The following is a 16,517-nucleotide window of genomic DNA, read 5'->3' as shown; positions in this document are numbered from 1 at the left end:
TGCCCACCCAGATTTTCAAACGGCCACACCAATTAATGGCAGGGAGGGGTTTCTGGGCGAGGATCGCAAAGCGACTGTAGGAAGGGAGGATGGGGGCTGGGAGGGGTTGGGGAAGGAAAGGTGCTGAAGGCACCACAAGAGGAAGGTGAAGAGGAGTCCGGCCAGGGTGAAGAAGAAGCCAGGAGGGCGGCGCCAAGGGAAACTTGAAACCAGAGGCTTGACGGTGCCCCCAGAAAATGGCCAAGAAGCTGGTGTTAGGCGCTGATCTGGCCACCAGGCAGGAAAGTGAACAAGGGGCGGGAGCTGAGAGCATCCCCAAGGGAACTGGGCAAGGAGCAAAACGGTGAAGGAGGAAAACAAATATCATCCAATTAAGGGTGGTGAGAAGGATTCATGACAGCTGGTGGACCAAAGGGAGGCCCTCTAGCCCTGACATATTAGCATAAGGTGGGAACTGGCCATTTGTGATGCAGAAAGAGAGGGCGCCTCAACATGAAGAAACCGCAGATAACCGAACATTGCTCACGCGACAGTGTTAAAAGTGTGGGTTAAGTGAAAATGCGAACCAGGAAGGTGCGAACGGCAGAACTTTACTGTGATGAGTAAGTGCTTAAGAATCTAGATTTAATATTGGATTACCTTCCAGAAAAATGTCGGAGTGATTTAAAAGAGCTATTGCAGTAGCACAAAGCAAGTTGTGGAAATAAACCGAGCAAAACAGAATTAGCTGCACATGGTGTTGATGTGGGGAATTCAGAGTCAATAAAGCAACACTCAAACAGATTAAATCCTGTAAAATTAGCTCAAGTGTAGAAAGAAATTGAATTTATGCTTCAAAATGACATCATAGAGCCCAGTCACAGTAATTGGAGCTCACCCATTGTAATGATGCCAAAACCAGGTGGATCACAAAGACTATGTATTGATTACAGAAAAGCGAACGCAGTAACAAGAGTAGATTTGTGTCATATTCCACGATTGGAGGATTTTAATTGAGAAAGTAGGACAGTCAACATTTATCACAAAATTGACTTGTTATGACTATATTGGCAAGTACCTTTGTCGGAAAGGGCAAAAGAGATGTCAGCTTTCATAACGCCAGATGGTCTATATCAATGCAAAGTAGTGCCCTTCGGTATGAAAAATGCACCAGCAACATTTCAGAGACAAACAAAATGACTGAGGGACTGAGCAATTGTGCTGTTTGTATTGCTGACTTAATAGTATTCAATCAAATGTGGGAGAACATTTACAATCAAATGAACTGTTTGATCAACTGCAGGAAGCCAATTTGGTTGTGAATTTGGCTAAAAGTGTATTTGCGAAAGCGCAAGTTACATATTTAGGCCATGCTGTTGGACATAGTCAAGTGGCCCCACGAGATGCAAAAGTAAAAGCTATTGTGGAATTCTCAGTGCCTACAGCGAACTGGGAAGTTTTGAGATTTCTAGGCATGAGTGGATTTTATCGGAAATTTGTGCCAAACTTCAGCAGTGTAGTTGCTCTGCTGGCTGGATTTTTAAAAAAAACAGAAAATTCCAATGGACGTAGGAGTGTCAGAATACATCTGACAGCTTGAAAGCTGTACTAACAACTATACCTGTTCTATGAGCACCTGATTATACAAAGCAGTTTAAGTTGGCTATTGATGCCAGTGATGTTGGTTTTGGTGCCATATTGCTACAAGATGATTAACTAGGAATTGAGGAGCCGGTAGGATATTTCTCACGGAAGTTGAATGTACACCAGAAGAAATATTCAACTATAGAGAAAGAGACTAAGTTTGGTGTTAGCTTTGCAGCATTTTGAAGTGTGTGTTGCAAACAATTCTTCAGAGACAGTTATATATATTGACCACAATCCTTGACGTTTCTGGAAAAGTTTCAGAATAGAAACACAAGACTGTTTTGGTGGAGTTTATTATTGCACCCATTCAATTTATAAATTATACATGTGGCTGGATGGGAAAATTTGATTGTGGATGCGTTGTCGAGGGTTTAAAATTCAAAAGAACTTGGATATTGGCAAATAAAGAATGGACCGGAATAAACTCTATTTTTATAAAAGACTTGTGTATATATATTTTCATGGTGATGCATGTACACTATGGTGTAATAGTTTTGTTTGTATAGTTAAATGTAGGAAGGAATAAGAAATGGGTTGAAAAATGAAATCATCTTGTTGGAATCATGGTGGTTCATTTTTCGTTAAGAAGGGAGATATGAGACTGGACTTTTTTAAAAAATGTTGTTGGAATATTGTGTTATACGGTAAAGAAGGCTGTGTGAGAGAGATTTAATTAAGCTGGGCAAGAGATTGATAGGAGTCTGGTTGTCTGGGGTTGGAAACATGAAAAGAATAGGAGATGTTAACTTTGAGATTCAAGTAAATGGGTTAGATCTAACATTTGTATTTTTAGATAAATTGAGAGGTTGTTTGAATGTCAAAGGGGAGTCAGAGGTCACAAAGAAACATGTTTGCAACTTGCAAGAGTTCCATAGGTAAATAGTAGTGGAGTGTGTTATTTAATTGATCCGAAAGCAAAGTCAAGATGGAAACATGAAAGACCTGAAATCTGGAAGGGTTTGAGTTTCAAAGAGGTGAGAGAACAATGGAACTAAGATGAAAAGGGGGAAAAATGCATTTTAGAGTTACTGTGGAGCTGAGAGATATAGCTCGGGCTGTTTCAGCTGTTGAGCTATTGCTGTAGCTCCAGGCCGGGAGAGGATGCAGTTCGAACCAGTCATCCAGTCAAGCCAGAAAAACCTTCAGCTGCAGCAAGCCGTTTTATTCTGAAGTGGATTCCACTGCAGAGTGGAAGAGGGTAGAGGTCATTTGGTTCGCCTTTATTGAAGCTACAGCTGTTTGTCTCATGTAATATCACTGGATTTCATAGTAGACATCTATTAAGTGAGATTAAAAACAAAAAACTGCGGATGCTGGAAATCCAAAACAAAAACAGAATTACCTGGAAAAACTCAGCAGGTCTGGCAGCATCGGCGAAGAAGAAAAGAGTTGACGTTTCGAGTCCTCATGACCCTTCAACAGAACTTCGACATACCCTTCTGTCGAAGGATCATGAGGACTCGAACCATTAACTCTTTTCTTCTCCGCTGATGCTGCCAGACCTGCTGAGTTTTTCCAGGTAATTCTGTTTTTGTTTTTATCTATTCAGTGAGGCCTGGAAGGCATTTGCTTGTGGGCTTGACCAAGTAGAGAGTTTTTGGGGGGAATGTTTTGTAAGACTAACCTTAAACATGCAATTGTAATCTTGTGTGCTTAAGTTTTCTTTTAATTGTGTTAATAAAACTTTTACCTTTTAATTTTTAAATTCCCAAAAAAGTGTTACTGGACCTCTTACTGCTGAGATCACTATGCCGTCTTCTCGCTTTCAAAATACAAAAAAAATGTTATGGCCTGTAAGCCAAGTTTCCCTCTGGGATTTGGTTTGCGCAGCAATGAACACCAGCTGTGGTCATTACATTAGTCCCTTTAAGGATGAACTGTCCAAAGAACAAGGCTATCACAACCCACATTTCTAGGCCATAGAGACATCAAAACTCAATGCTCTTTCCTGAAAGGCATTCAAAATGGTAATTTAAATGGAATGGGTCATTCAGTTACAAAAACCCTGGATATCTCAAAACTCTCAAAAGTGCAAAAGGCTATAACACAGGATGTTCTATCAATCCACCACCTTTTTTGGAAGGATGACTTTGGATTTGTCACGGGTCATATGGTTAAGACAGCCATGTTTTTAACTGGTTCTTTTAAAAAATAACAGCAGAAGCTATTCCGATCAGAAACACCATGACAGATACCATCAGAAGCACCATCTAAGCCATCAAACCAACTGCAAGACAACTCCACAGCCAAGGTACTATACAGCTTCACTTTGAAAGTGGGAGAAGGACTCTTCCCCTCAATCTGTTCCAAATTCAAGCTAACCTAAGAACTGACCAATTCAAGTTGAAGGAGCCTCTCAAGTTTACTAAGAGCCCTCTGCTTTTACAAGACCTCAATTCCAGCTAAAGCATTAATTTATCTAAGAAACTACAGGCCTGCTTTGAAATAGAATACAATATTTCCAGATTGCAATCATACTGTTTTTGCTTCATTTGTACCTAATTTTGTGTATGTGATAATGTGAGAGAGACAGCGTGTTAAACCTCTAGGGCAAGTGTTTGATTATAAATAATCTTGATTTTTAAATTCACAATAGCATGCTGCTGGAAATCATTTAAATTACTGAGGGTAAGAAACACTAATTTCACAGATAAAAACTTTGATCACAGATAATAATTATGGATATCTTGTCTGTGATAGTATCTAATGCTTGTTAATAGACTCCTTTCACGAATTAGTCACCTCATTGGACTTGCAGCATTTAGGATTCTTTGGCGATCCTTGTCGTCAACCACCAGAGATATGTTTATGACTCCCACCAACCTCCCCCCCCCGCCGACCCTTTTCTGTGGAGCCAGGAGCACCCTGTTCTGCATATAAGTTCAAATTAAACCTAGGCAAATGTCATGAAAATGAATTATTTTGGGTAGCTTATGCTGAAGTGAAAAATCAAATCAATCTGGTTGAATTACAAAATATAAATTTTACAGAGTAAGTACAAAATTGTTTTCAATCCAACACTAACTGAATTACACCAACATAAATCAGAAGGTTGAATCAGAGGCGGCGGTGGCTTCAATTATTTTACAACTGTTACAGTTTAGGATGACTGAAGTTGCTAATTTAATTTAAATAACTTGCAAATATTTCCCCTCTTTTTGATGCAAATATTTAAAGTTCCAATTTAGAGATTTACTTAGTTTGTCTGAGAAACATCATTCAAACTCAATTGTGAATGTGTTGTCATTTTTGCACAGTGAGCAGCAATGTGAAAGAAAAATGTATTTGCATTCAATCCAAAATCCGAAGGGAAGACATACTAAAATGTGGACACAGATCAGAGTTAGTGATACAACATACTACCCTCAATTCTCTGACCCATATTCCCTGCAAGTGCAGAATTAGCCATTGGGTGGAATTGTTCCAGATTTGCATCCCAGAAGTGCAGTAGGAGGCGGGAAAAAGGACATTTTACCCGTTGGCTGCAATGGAGGGTTCTTGCGCCGTATCCTCCCAATCCCGCATTCCTAGGAAACACACCATTTCACTGGTGGGTGGCCTCCGATTCACCCGCCATGCTGTCATCTTGCTACTTCCTCATGTTGGGCGCCATATTTAAAGTGTAGCCGCGTGCACCTATCAGTGCTTCCAGCCCAGGACTGCTGCACAGAAGACATGGCCCCAAAAGGCAAGAAGACTGCAGCAAACCCCCCCCGATTCAGTGGCACATCCCTGGGGTGTCTTTTGGACACCATTGGAACCTACCACGATGTCCTTTACCCCTGCTCTGGCTGCAGGAGGCCTGTCAGTGTCACCACTCCAGCTTGGGAGGCGGTGGCAATGGTGGTCAGTGCCAATGCTGCACTGGTTCGCCATCCAGTGCTGAAAGAGGATGAATGATCTCATCCATGCCACCAAGGCAAGGCGACCATCTCATCAATCTAAACTCACACTCAAGGCCATCACACATTCACTGGTATCTCAATCACTGCCAGCTCAAGAGACATCGCCACATTCTCTCTCACATTCACCCTCACATCTCCATCTGGCCTCATATCCTCTGGAAACTGTCTCCTCAGCCCTCACCACCTTGAGGCCACTTGCACAGATCAACATGTCCCCATATACACCCTGAGATATCCCCTTCCCCAGTACAGCCCTCACCCTGCAGCCTCTGCACTTGCCTGAGGCCACTTCACCCCCTTCCCCAAGCAAGCCATAGCCCTGCAGCCATTGAAAATCTACCCCCACCTTATGGCTGGTCTTGTAAATAAAGACTTGCCCATGAGCCCCTCTAAAAGTGATATTAGGTTGCTTGCGAAGCCTGGCACTGAAATCCATGAGTGCCGCCCGAAGCATGGTAGGTGAACAAGCCTCAAAGTCCGGAGTGAAGTGCAGCTCGCCAGGTGCATGTCGCTTACGTTCAGTTGTGAAACACATTGGTGCGTGCCCAGATGATCCAGCATGGGGGAATGATTTCGGTAAGCAGGGATTATAATGATATGCAGATGTATTAAAATGACATTCCTGATGTCCAGCAGCAGGAAAGGCACCCTTCCATTGATGGGCGGAGCAAACAATCACAAACTGTTTTCACAACACTGTGAAACCGATTTTTGGTCTTCCTGCCACATTGTCTGCTCACGTCTGATGCCAACGGGCGCAGAAAATTCCGCCCATTTTTATTAAAACCAATTTTCACCTTCCTTACTTAATTGCTACACCTACCAAGATGGATCTCCAAGAAAGGGAAATACATGTTTTAATAAAGCCTTGTAAAATAGCAAATCAACCACACAAATGTGTTGGGGCACTGCAGGTTAAGTACTGCAGCTAATTTAGCCATCTTACACATTTCCCAGAAATGATTAATGATGTCAATGAAAGCAAACAGGGACAATGTTTTAATTTCCCAACAAAGTTACCCTAAAACTATAGGACATGACAAGCATGGAACACATAAAAATTGGTCATTAGGACAGAATTAATACGATCACAATATATAACAATGGCAACTGAAATGTTGATGTTATAATCTTGAACCCTAATAGACTGAAAGGATAGCAATAAATATATATTGTTCAAAACAAAAACAAAAATATCTGGAAAAACTCAGCAGGTCTGACAGCATCTGCGGAGAGGAACACAGTTAACATTTCGAATCCGTATGACTCTTCAACAGAACTAAGGAAAAGTAGAAAAGAGGTGAAATATAAGCTGGTTTAAGGGAGGGTGGGACATAATATATAAATATATTTTGTTGGTTTTCCTTAAAAAAGCAATATACTGTGATTGTTATAGAACCTAATTCTCAAAACCTTTTTTCTGTCATTGGAATAAATAAGTATAATTCTAAGGTTCTTCTGTTCACTGTATCTTGTTACAAAAGTGTATTAAGGGTTAATAGTTTGGCAGAATTTTCATGGGTTTCGCATGGTTGGCATTTTCAGGCAGAATATCTACTGTCAGACAAAGTATCTGGCATGGATGACAGGTTGTATTCTCAGACGCATGTTTGCCTTGTCTGTGAAGGTAATGATTTAATGGTTTAGAAACTAATGACTCTGCCAGAGGGCCTGGCTGGGCCCCATTGTGTCTGAGGCTGTCATCTATCTATTCTCCATGTCTGTGGTGGCTGGGGAATATGATGAGGGGGGAGGGGAGGTAATGGGAGAAAAGGAGGAGGAAAACCACAATATTTCATACTGGAAAGATTCCACCCTGGCTATTTCTAAACATAAAGTTCAGTAAAACAGAAGGCGGTTGTCAATTTTTCCCGAGCTCCAACAATTTGTGGACTGAATCCATAAATGCAGCAACAATAATAGTGATGAGAATGGTACTTTTCTAATGGGTTTCAGTTTTATTTATAGTACTAAGCATCATCCAGGAAAGTAATGCATTTCAAACTGCTGAAAGCTTTTATTTTAAAATTTATAAATATTTAACACATGAAGAAAAAATCCTAATTGTAGTATATGAATTTAAATCCTTCCAAAAAGAAGTAGAATGGCTCAATTCTTTAAGAAACATTAATAGTATATTGGTTGCAAAACTATAGTTATGACAGCAAAAATAAACTTGGCTTGGCGCACTTTTACAACGAATAGGCATTGGTAAGTAGTAGAAATCATATTTACAATCTTGCAACAGTCTTAAATCTAACCCTCAAACCCTGAAGCTCAAAATACTGTACTAATGTCTGGGGAGAACATTTGTTGCTACTGCTGACTCAGGCATCCCTTTGTTTCTTTTCAAAGCTGTCCAACAATTCCCCACCTCCTCTCCCCCCCAAGTCTGCTGTTTCTCCAACATTTTATTCCTGGTCAAATCTTCATTGGTAGAATTGACAGATTCTCTCTTTCTTTACCTGTTATTAACATGACTACAGTTTTCAGAACACTTTAACTAATATAGCTTTAAATGAAAGTCTTTAAGAAACTTGCATATATCAAATAATGTGAATCCTCAATATTCATGCAAAATTACCACATTAAAGATTAAAAGTTAATATTCACCATACTACCTATGGTTAAAATATTGTGAAAGCATGCCTACTGCTAGTGTACAATGGTACAAACAAGTGTTACTTCACAACAAAAACAAAAATAAAAATACCTGGAAAAACTCAGCAGGTCTGACAGCATCTGCGGAGAGGAACACAGTTAACATTTTGAGTCCGTATGACTCAACAGAAGAGTCATGCGGACTCGAAACGTTAACTGTGTTCCTCCCTGCAGATGTTGTCAGACCTGCTGAGTTTTTCCAGGTTTTTATTTTTGTTTTTGTTTTGGATTTCCATCATCTGCAGTTTTTTGCTTTTATCTAAGTATTACTTCACAGTTGTTCGCAAACTAGTTGAAACCATACTGCATCAAGATCCTCAAAAGGAAATTTCTAAATCTGAAACAAGCCTCAAAAATCTTCTTTAAACTGAGTTTGCCAACAGTACTGTTGCAAACGATATATTCTTTTTCTCTTACAATTCCTCATGAGTTATTCAATTAACAGGGTATGTTACTGGGTGCATGTTTCAACATGGAATTATTTATTTCTAGAATTTATAATATAAATAGAATAAAACCGTCAGGTATTTAACGTTCAAAGGAAAATTATATTCAACTGAATTGCTATGTAATTTTAAATTTCATAACGGGTATTTGTCCAAATGATGGTCCTTTTTAAAATTGTTATTTGGTTCTATAAATGATTGATCAGAAGCAGATTAGTTAGAAAAACAGTTGAATTAGAATTTTCATCTGAATATAATCCTGGTGCTCAGGATTTGAGAGTTAGACTTAAGACATCAATATTTATACAAAATTATCAGGCTAAGATCAAAGATAAAGGTGCTCAGGAGCAGAAAATGAAACAGAAACCAATTACATTGATTCCTTACACATTTTTTCTGGCCATCAAATTTTTCACTGCCACTTCTGCCAGATGCTGAAAGTGCTTAACTGATGACAGTATTATATCATACATCATGTTTCCTGTCATTGCCCCTCAATAATTCTGTGCATAATTCATGCCAACATACACAGGTATCATTGGAGGGAAACATGCAAAATTTTTCTATCTTTAAGGCAGGAAAATTAAAGTAAAATTGTGGCAGGAACTATTCAAAATTACTGCCCTAGTCTTTCAAGCAGTAAAAGGCATGGGAACACCAAAACAGCAGAGATGTGTGTCAGGGTTAATGCCGAGTCCATTAGATAGAAATTGTACCTTGCTGCAATTTGGCTGACAACAGCACTGTGGGAGGGTAACCTAAGCCATTGTGTAGAGTACAACAGACATTGATCATTTTCAACACTTTCTCAGGGCCTGGAGAACAATATTCTTATCTACTTAATCTATCCATATAGCAGACTGCTGTTTCAACATCATAAATTGTACATTCCACTAGAATTTGCATGGAGCCATAAACTTTATTGTTTGCCTTTCAACTTCTGCTTTGGAGTTCCTCACTTGCACAAAGAGCCAAGAATCTGGAGAAGTGCAGCCCTGGACCCTCAGCATATACTAAAGGCCTTCTAGCCAGTCTATATCTTGCATTAGAATAAATAAAAAACAAAATTCAGAGGTGTGGGCATTGATAGCTAGGCCAGCATTTGTTGCCCATCCCTAACTGCCCTTGAAAGTGGTGCGCTGCCTTTTTGAACCACTGCAGTCCATGTGGTGTAGCTACACCCACCGTGCTGTTAGGAAGGGAGTTCCAGGATTTTGACTCAATGACAGTGAAGAAATGGTGATATAGTTCCAATTCAGGACAGTGTGTGGCTTGAAGGGGAACTTGCAGGTGGCGGTATTCCCATGCATATGCTGACCGTGACCTTCTAGGTAGTCGAGGCTGCGGTTGCTGTTGAAGAAGCCTTAGTGAGTTCTTGCCATGCATCTTGTAGATGGTACATATTGCTGCCACTGTGCATTGGTGGTGGAGGAGTGTTTATGGTAGTGGATGGGGTGCCAATCAAATGGGTTCCTTTGCATTGGATGGTTTCGAGCTGCTTGAAGGTTGCTGGAGCTGCACCCATCCAGGCAAGTGGACAGTATTCCATCACACTCCTGACTTTTGCCTTGTAGATGGTGTATAGGCTTTGGGGAACATGAGGTGCATTACATGCCGCAGAATTCCCAGTCATTGACCTGCTCTAGTAGCTATCTTATTTACGTGGCTGGTCCAGGTCAGTTTCTAGTCAATGGTAACCTCCAGAATGTTGATTGTGGGGGAATTCAACGATGGTAATACCATTGAATATTAAGGGGAGATGGTTAGATTCTCTCTTATTGGAGATGGTCATTAGCTGGTATTTGTGTGACACGAATGTTACTTGCCTGACACTTGTGTGGCATAAGTAGTAGTATTGGAGATATGTCAATGGAATTATATCAGTAATGGTGACCATAACAACCTTCACCAATTGCTGTAGAAATCCATCTGGTCCAATAATGCCCTTTAGGGCAGGAAATCTGTCATCCTTACCTGGTCTGGCCTACACGTGACTCCAGAACCACAGCAATGTAGCTGAGTCTTAACTGCCCTCTGCAATGTCCTAGCAAGCCACTCAGTTCAAGGGCAATTAGGGATGGGCAAAGGCCACATCCCAAAGAATAAAAAAAAACCATCCTAGATAAGGCACTTGATGGTAAGATACAATAGGTTAGTGGTTATGGTGCAGGATATCTGATAATTTTTTCACTTAGTCGGAAAAACCCTATCGGTTCACAAATGTACTTTAAGGGAACCTGCCACTGTTACTTGGTCTGGTCTATATGTGACTCAAGTCTCATACAATGTGCTTGACTCTCTATGTTGTTTTGCCAGTGTCACCCACATCCCAGAATAAACAAAAAGATTTACAATTCCGCAAAGGTCAGATGAAATACTATAGCAATGTCCTCGAACAAACCTTTTTTCATCAACCTTGTTGGATTACAAACCAGTGACTGTATGAAGTTGATGAACTAGAGTTGAAGACATTTGAGCAACAGATTCAGCAAACAGAAGAAAAATGTCAAGAGCAGAAGCTACAGTAATAACAAGCAGCTGCGAAGGGATTTCATGTATTAAACATGCATAAGCACTATCTATTAGTGCACAAAGCACTGTCTTCTATTAGTTTTTGGAGCAATACACAAACATCTTTGACAGCTAAGAACAACACTTCTGTTCTGTCATTTAAGGAGTCAAGGACTGCCTATCCACCTCTTTAACAATACTAGAAGACTAAACCAGTCCAGGTCAGCATTTCTAAACAATTTTGCAGCACAGAAATTTATAATCATTTGCCAAGGGCTCAAATATCTAGCATTACAAGTCAATGTACAGTAATTAATGTTGTTATACTGCCACTTTTGTGTCAATGTGGAGGTGTTTCTGGTCCACTGGACCTTCTGGGAATATCTTAAACTTAGTACGAAACCTTCTTAATTTTTAAAAAGGCAATGCTGTTGATTTTAAAAATGTGATGCATGGGAAATCAACATCACACAACAGATGTGTGAGAACCAATGAGTTCAATGCGAGATTTATTTGTCTGCTGGCCACATACCATATAGAGATAACAGTTTCTGAACGCTAGTACAATGCATCCTCACTCTTTCTTCTTTAAAAAGAACATACAATCACTAAGTAAAAAGGAGAGAGTTGATTTTCAGGAAAACCACTACAGCTATAGTCTGCTTCTCCAATAGATCACAATTAGCCTCAGATTAGGAAGAGAAAATTCTGCCTGAGCTCCCTCTTCATCATTACCCCCTGTCCTCTACTAATAGTCCATAAGTGGATGTTGGATGAGGACTGGAAGCAAAGAGCAAACACTTTCACGAAAAGAAAAGGCAAGAGATAATGGTTGGAAAACAAAATAAGTAAGGTAGGGTCTACAAGTTTTTAAACATTCCAGTCATGCTGAATAGTCTTGATGACACAGCACCAGTAGCAATTGTCTGTTAGTCTACTAATTTTTAGAGGCATGAATAATCACCTACCCCAGTTTTATCACATAGACGAAGGGTGTTGAATGATCCAACAGCAAATAGTTGCCCATCAGGTGCCCAAGCCACAGATGTTATAGGATAGTCATGCACCTGGGCACTATACAACAGACGTCCATAACTGTCCCATACCTAAAAATATGCACAAAAAATTTCAAAAATGTTTTCAGTAAATAATTTAGTTTGCTATATAATTTGACAGGAAGCAAGGATCAACTTTAATAATATTCATTCCTTGATTCTCAAACTGGGTGGAATTAAACCACCCCCGCCGACTCCCGGGGCAAGTTTGGAGGCAGGCGGGCATTTAATCGGGTGGGAAAGTGGCAGGTGGGGACCCCACAACCATCCTGCCTCTGCCCCAACTAAATCCAAGGCAGGAAGCCTCATGGATGGCCTTTCCACTCCACTGCCATTTGAGGCCCTCAGGTGGGCACTTGATGCCCAACTAAGGGCCTCATCCTGACACAATTTAGCATTCAACCAGCAGCAAGCAGGGAGTCATCACAGAGGTAACCTGAAAAGCAAACCAGTTCCCAACATGGGGAGGCGGGGGGGCAGTGTACACTATTCAAAAGCATTCAATGACTGATCGAGGGACCTGGCATTGGGAAGTAGGGCCCACTGAGAGCCATCCCCTACCCTTTCTTCCAACTCTCATGCCCACACCCTCAGCCAGTGACCCCTCCCCACGACCACCATTCTGTAATCACTTATCTGGCCTGGGGTCACTTGGTAATCCTTGGCCTCCGGTAGGTGCATTAATGGCAGCTGCCCTCATTCCCAGTCGCGTTGCCTGCAATGCACAGCTGCCAGCCTCCAATTGGCCGGCAGCTCTCGGAGTTGACTGGACCTCGGCACTCCCCCCAATGCCCCAGGGTCCTTGATCCCGGGCAAGGCCTGCCGCTGTCCACTGATATGCCTAATTCAGCAGGGCTTCCCGAAAGGAAGTGATACAGTGTTCTTGCTCGATCACCAGCCGACGGGGGAAAGCTCCATCTTCTGCGTTAAATACCACCCACTGAGTGAGCAAAACTGAAGCGCACTGTGCGTGTGTGGACAGCATGACTACAATGCCTCTTAAATGTTAACATTTGCCATGAAAAAATATCACTATTCCAGAACCACAAACAAGTAAAAATCCCCCCTCTAAAAAAATTAATAGAACATTACTTCTGGAATAAGACTCATGTTGTCATAGTCCCACTTCTTAGATTTTTTCGTTCTATCTTTCTTTGTCTGAAATAAAATTTACAGCATAGAAGGACGCTACTTGACAATGTCTGTGATTGATCTTCAATTAGTTCCTTGTCCATTCCCCATTAATTTTTGCCTCTTGGTCAGAGATTTTCTGGCAGGCATGTGTCAGGCTCAGCCGGAACCTGGAAGTACGATGTCTGAATCCAGCTGTGTGCATGCTTAATATTCTTCCTGGCCTCAGTCTTTAAACTATGGACTGCTTCATGTTATCTCCTGCAACATGGCAGAAATTAGCAAGGCAGCTTCCAACAGACTATATGTCCTGACAGATCTCCCCCATACCTATATAAATTTTATTCCCACTGTGATAATTTCAATGCACAATTTACAGAAAGGAAGAATTGCATTTTAAAAGCACTATTCATGACCTCAGGACATCTCAAAGTGTTTTAAGCCAGTGAAGTATTTTTGAAGCGTAGTCAATTTCTACACAGCAAGCTCTCGCAAACAGGAATGTGATAATGACCAGATAATTGGTTTTAATAATGTTGATTGAGGAATAAATATTGCCCAGGGCACCTCCCCTTGGATAACTCCCAGGATAATTAGGGTAACTCCCTTGAAATAGTGTGATGGATCCTTTATGCCTACCTGAGAGAGCATACAAGAGCTTGGCCTAAAGTCTCATGAAAGATGGTACCTCTGACATTGCAGCAGTCCTTCAGTCCTGCAATGGAGTGTCAGTCTATATTTTTGTGCTCAAATCTCTGGGAGTGAGACTTGAACCTACAATCTTTGACTCAAGAGGCAAGAATGTGACCAACTGAACCATGGCTGACATTATCCACTCAAGCCATTACTTATTTCTTGCTTTGTTCTGCTTTTCAGGTTTCTCTTCTCCATCGACCATACTAATTATTGTTTTGCTCCTCTCAGGTACCTTAACCCTATCGCAATCCCTATCTCAACCCATCACTTTTCTGCTTTTACTTCTGTTCTGCTGCTGTCCTAGGTTTGAACACCCTTGAATAAAGCCACAGATACACTCTGTACCCCTTTCAGCATTCTTGATTTGGCTCATGAAAGCACATGTCACTGCTGCCTTATGAGCCATAACCCCGAATGCATCAAGCTACTCTCTTGCTGAACATTTCACCCGTCATATATGATTGGAGTCAACCTCTTAAAGTTTCTTCTCAGCCATTCATCCCACCCATTAACCATCTTCCTGGACTGTGCTAGCAGATCAACAATCACCACACCCTCTGCACTTCCTCCCAAAGTATTCTACTCACTTGTAAACATTGCCCTTGTCATCACAGCTTAATTGTGGCATCCTGACTTTGACCAAAACTTGACTCTTGGGTGATAACCCCTTGCTTATTACCAAAACCCTCCTGCCTAGGTAGACATTGCACCACGTACATAGATTAAATCTCCACAGCCTTTATTATCATGTTACAATGGACTCTGTCATCTTCTACTTTGAGTACTTCAACCTATTGAATCCCATTGCACCCTGAGCTTCACTGAGCTTTTCCCCCAGAGATATCCTCCCTTCTTTCTCCCTTCAGCCTCTCCACTGTGACTTCTCATTTTCAGTCATTTTAATATTCATCTCAACTCCTGCCCTTTGTCTTTCCAATACTTCTCTCCTATTTAAATTTACTTATATTCACACCTTCCACCGTGTCCCAAACATTCATTTTTCTGCGGAATGTCTATTCCTGTGGGCTTGAACAATGAGAGGACCATCTTTGACCACTTCCTTATATCGCTCACCACCCACATCCATGTACACTCTTTCAACTTCATTTCCTTTTGTATCCGCTCCTTGAGAAAACTCTTCCTATGTCACTTATAGCTGCACTCTGAAACTTCCAACTGTCTGGTCTTTGGCTTTCCATTTGCTACTATATCTCTGCAGCTATTCATTTTCATAACCGCTCTCTCACCTCCACCTTCATATCATCAATACCAGGAAAACCTGTATCTGATCTCTGTTACACCTCTTTGTACGCCCCTACCTGTGCTCCCATACATTCAAGGGATGCAAACCTCGTGCACAATTTGCATAATAACCTATTGTCAGACGTAATTCAGTCCATCAAGCTCTTTAGGACCTTGTTCACCTCCACCAAAAACTGTCCACTATAGAATTATTTTGGAGGAAAACATAATCCGAAATTCATTTTGGCACTACTGATTGCCTTCTGAGAGCCCATTCCCTCCATCCTTACTTTCCACAATGTGTAAGGTGCTCTGGAATTTCTTTTGTCATCTAGATAAAAACCATTCATTCAACTGCTTCTACTGCTTTCACCATTTCCTCTTACCCAGAACAACAACTTGCAATTATATAGCACCTGTAATGTAGTAAAGCTTCCCAAACCACTTCAAAGGAGCAGTACTAAATGAAATTGACAATAAACCAGCTAACAAGATATTAGGGCAATAGCTTGGTAAAAGGGGAATTTTAAGGAACACCTTAAGGTGGAAAAGAGGTTGAGAGGCAGAGCAGTTTAGGGAGGACAGCTGAGGGCATGGCTACCGATGGTGGAGCAATTAACATCAGGAATGTGCAAAAGGCCAAAATTAGAGGATATCTCTGGGGGCAGTAGGGTTGGAGGAGGTTACAGAAGTAGGGAGGGATGAGGCCATGGAGAGATTTGAAAAATATTATATTCTACATCAGCTCTGAATTTCCATTCAATAACCATATTACATCTGAGCCAACTTCAAGGGAAGCATTAGGTCAGAGCATTTGCCAGAATACAGACCTTGTATTTACAGTCCTCACCACCGGAAAGGATGAGATCATTCACAGCATTCCAGTCTACCTTCAGAATGACTCCATCATGTGCTTTCCACTGTGAAGATAAATACAAGACAAGATAAGGATGTGCACAAATAACTGCCTTAAAATTTTGGGAAAAAAAATGTTTAAAATATTTACATTATTGAGACAACTCTCAAAAAGATGTGATCATCCGGATCAGAGAATCTGGAAAGTACAGCCATTTTTGATTATTACTCATATGAAACATGAACAATTATTCCAAATTTTGATACTCAAAATAAATCAATATGCTAACATAGCATAGTTTTGTGATTTAATCAAACAAATAATTAAAATGGCAGCCATGTCCATATTTGAATGTGTCAGACATCAGTCAACTATAAGTTGAAAACTG

General features: G+C 40.8%; 1 protein-coding gene across 4 annotated transcripts in view; it reads right to left on the bottom strand.

The window, feature by feature from the left end:
• The window catches only part of ift80 (intraflagellar transport 80 homolog (Chlamydomonas)), a 292,809-nt gene that overhangs the window by 159,353 nt on the left and 116,939 nt on the right, over positions 1–16,517 (bottom strand). For all 4 annotated transcript variants that reach the window (XM_041181982.1, XM_041181990.1, XM_041181999.1 and 1 more), the window contains 2 exons: positions 16,104–16,193; positions 12,118–12,255 (listed from right to left, as the gene is read on the bottom strand). In XM_041181982.1, coding sequence (XP_041037916.1) covers positions 12,118–12,255; positions 16,104–16,193 — 228 coding nt within the window. The remainder of the gene's footprint in view (positions 1–12,117; positions 12,256–16,103; positions 16,194–16,517) is intronic.

The sequence above is a fragment of the Carcharodon carcharias genome, chromosome 2 (genome assembly GCF_017639515.1).
Source record: "Carcharodon carcharias isolate sCarCar2 chromosome 2, sCarCar2.pri, whole genome shotgun sequence".
In the NCBI taxonomy this organism is placed as follows: domain Eukaryota; kingdom Metazoa; phylum Chordata; class Chondrichthyes; order Lamniformes; family Lamnidae; genus Carcharodon; species Carcharodon carcharias.
The sequence above is the reverse complement of the archived record's forward strand: the minus strand, read 5'-3'. Positions and strand labels throughout refer to the sequence as shown.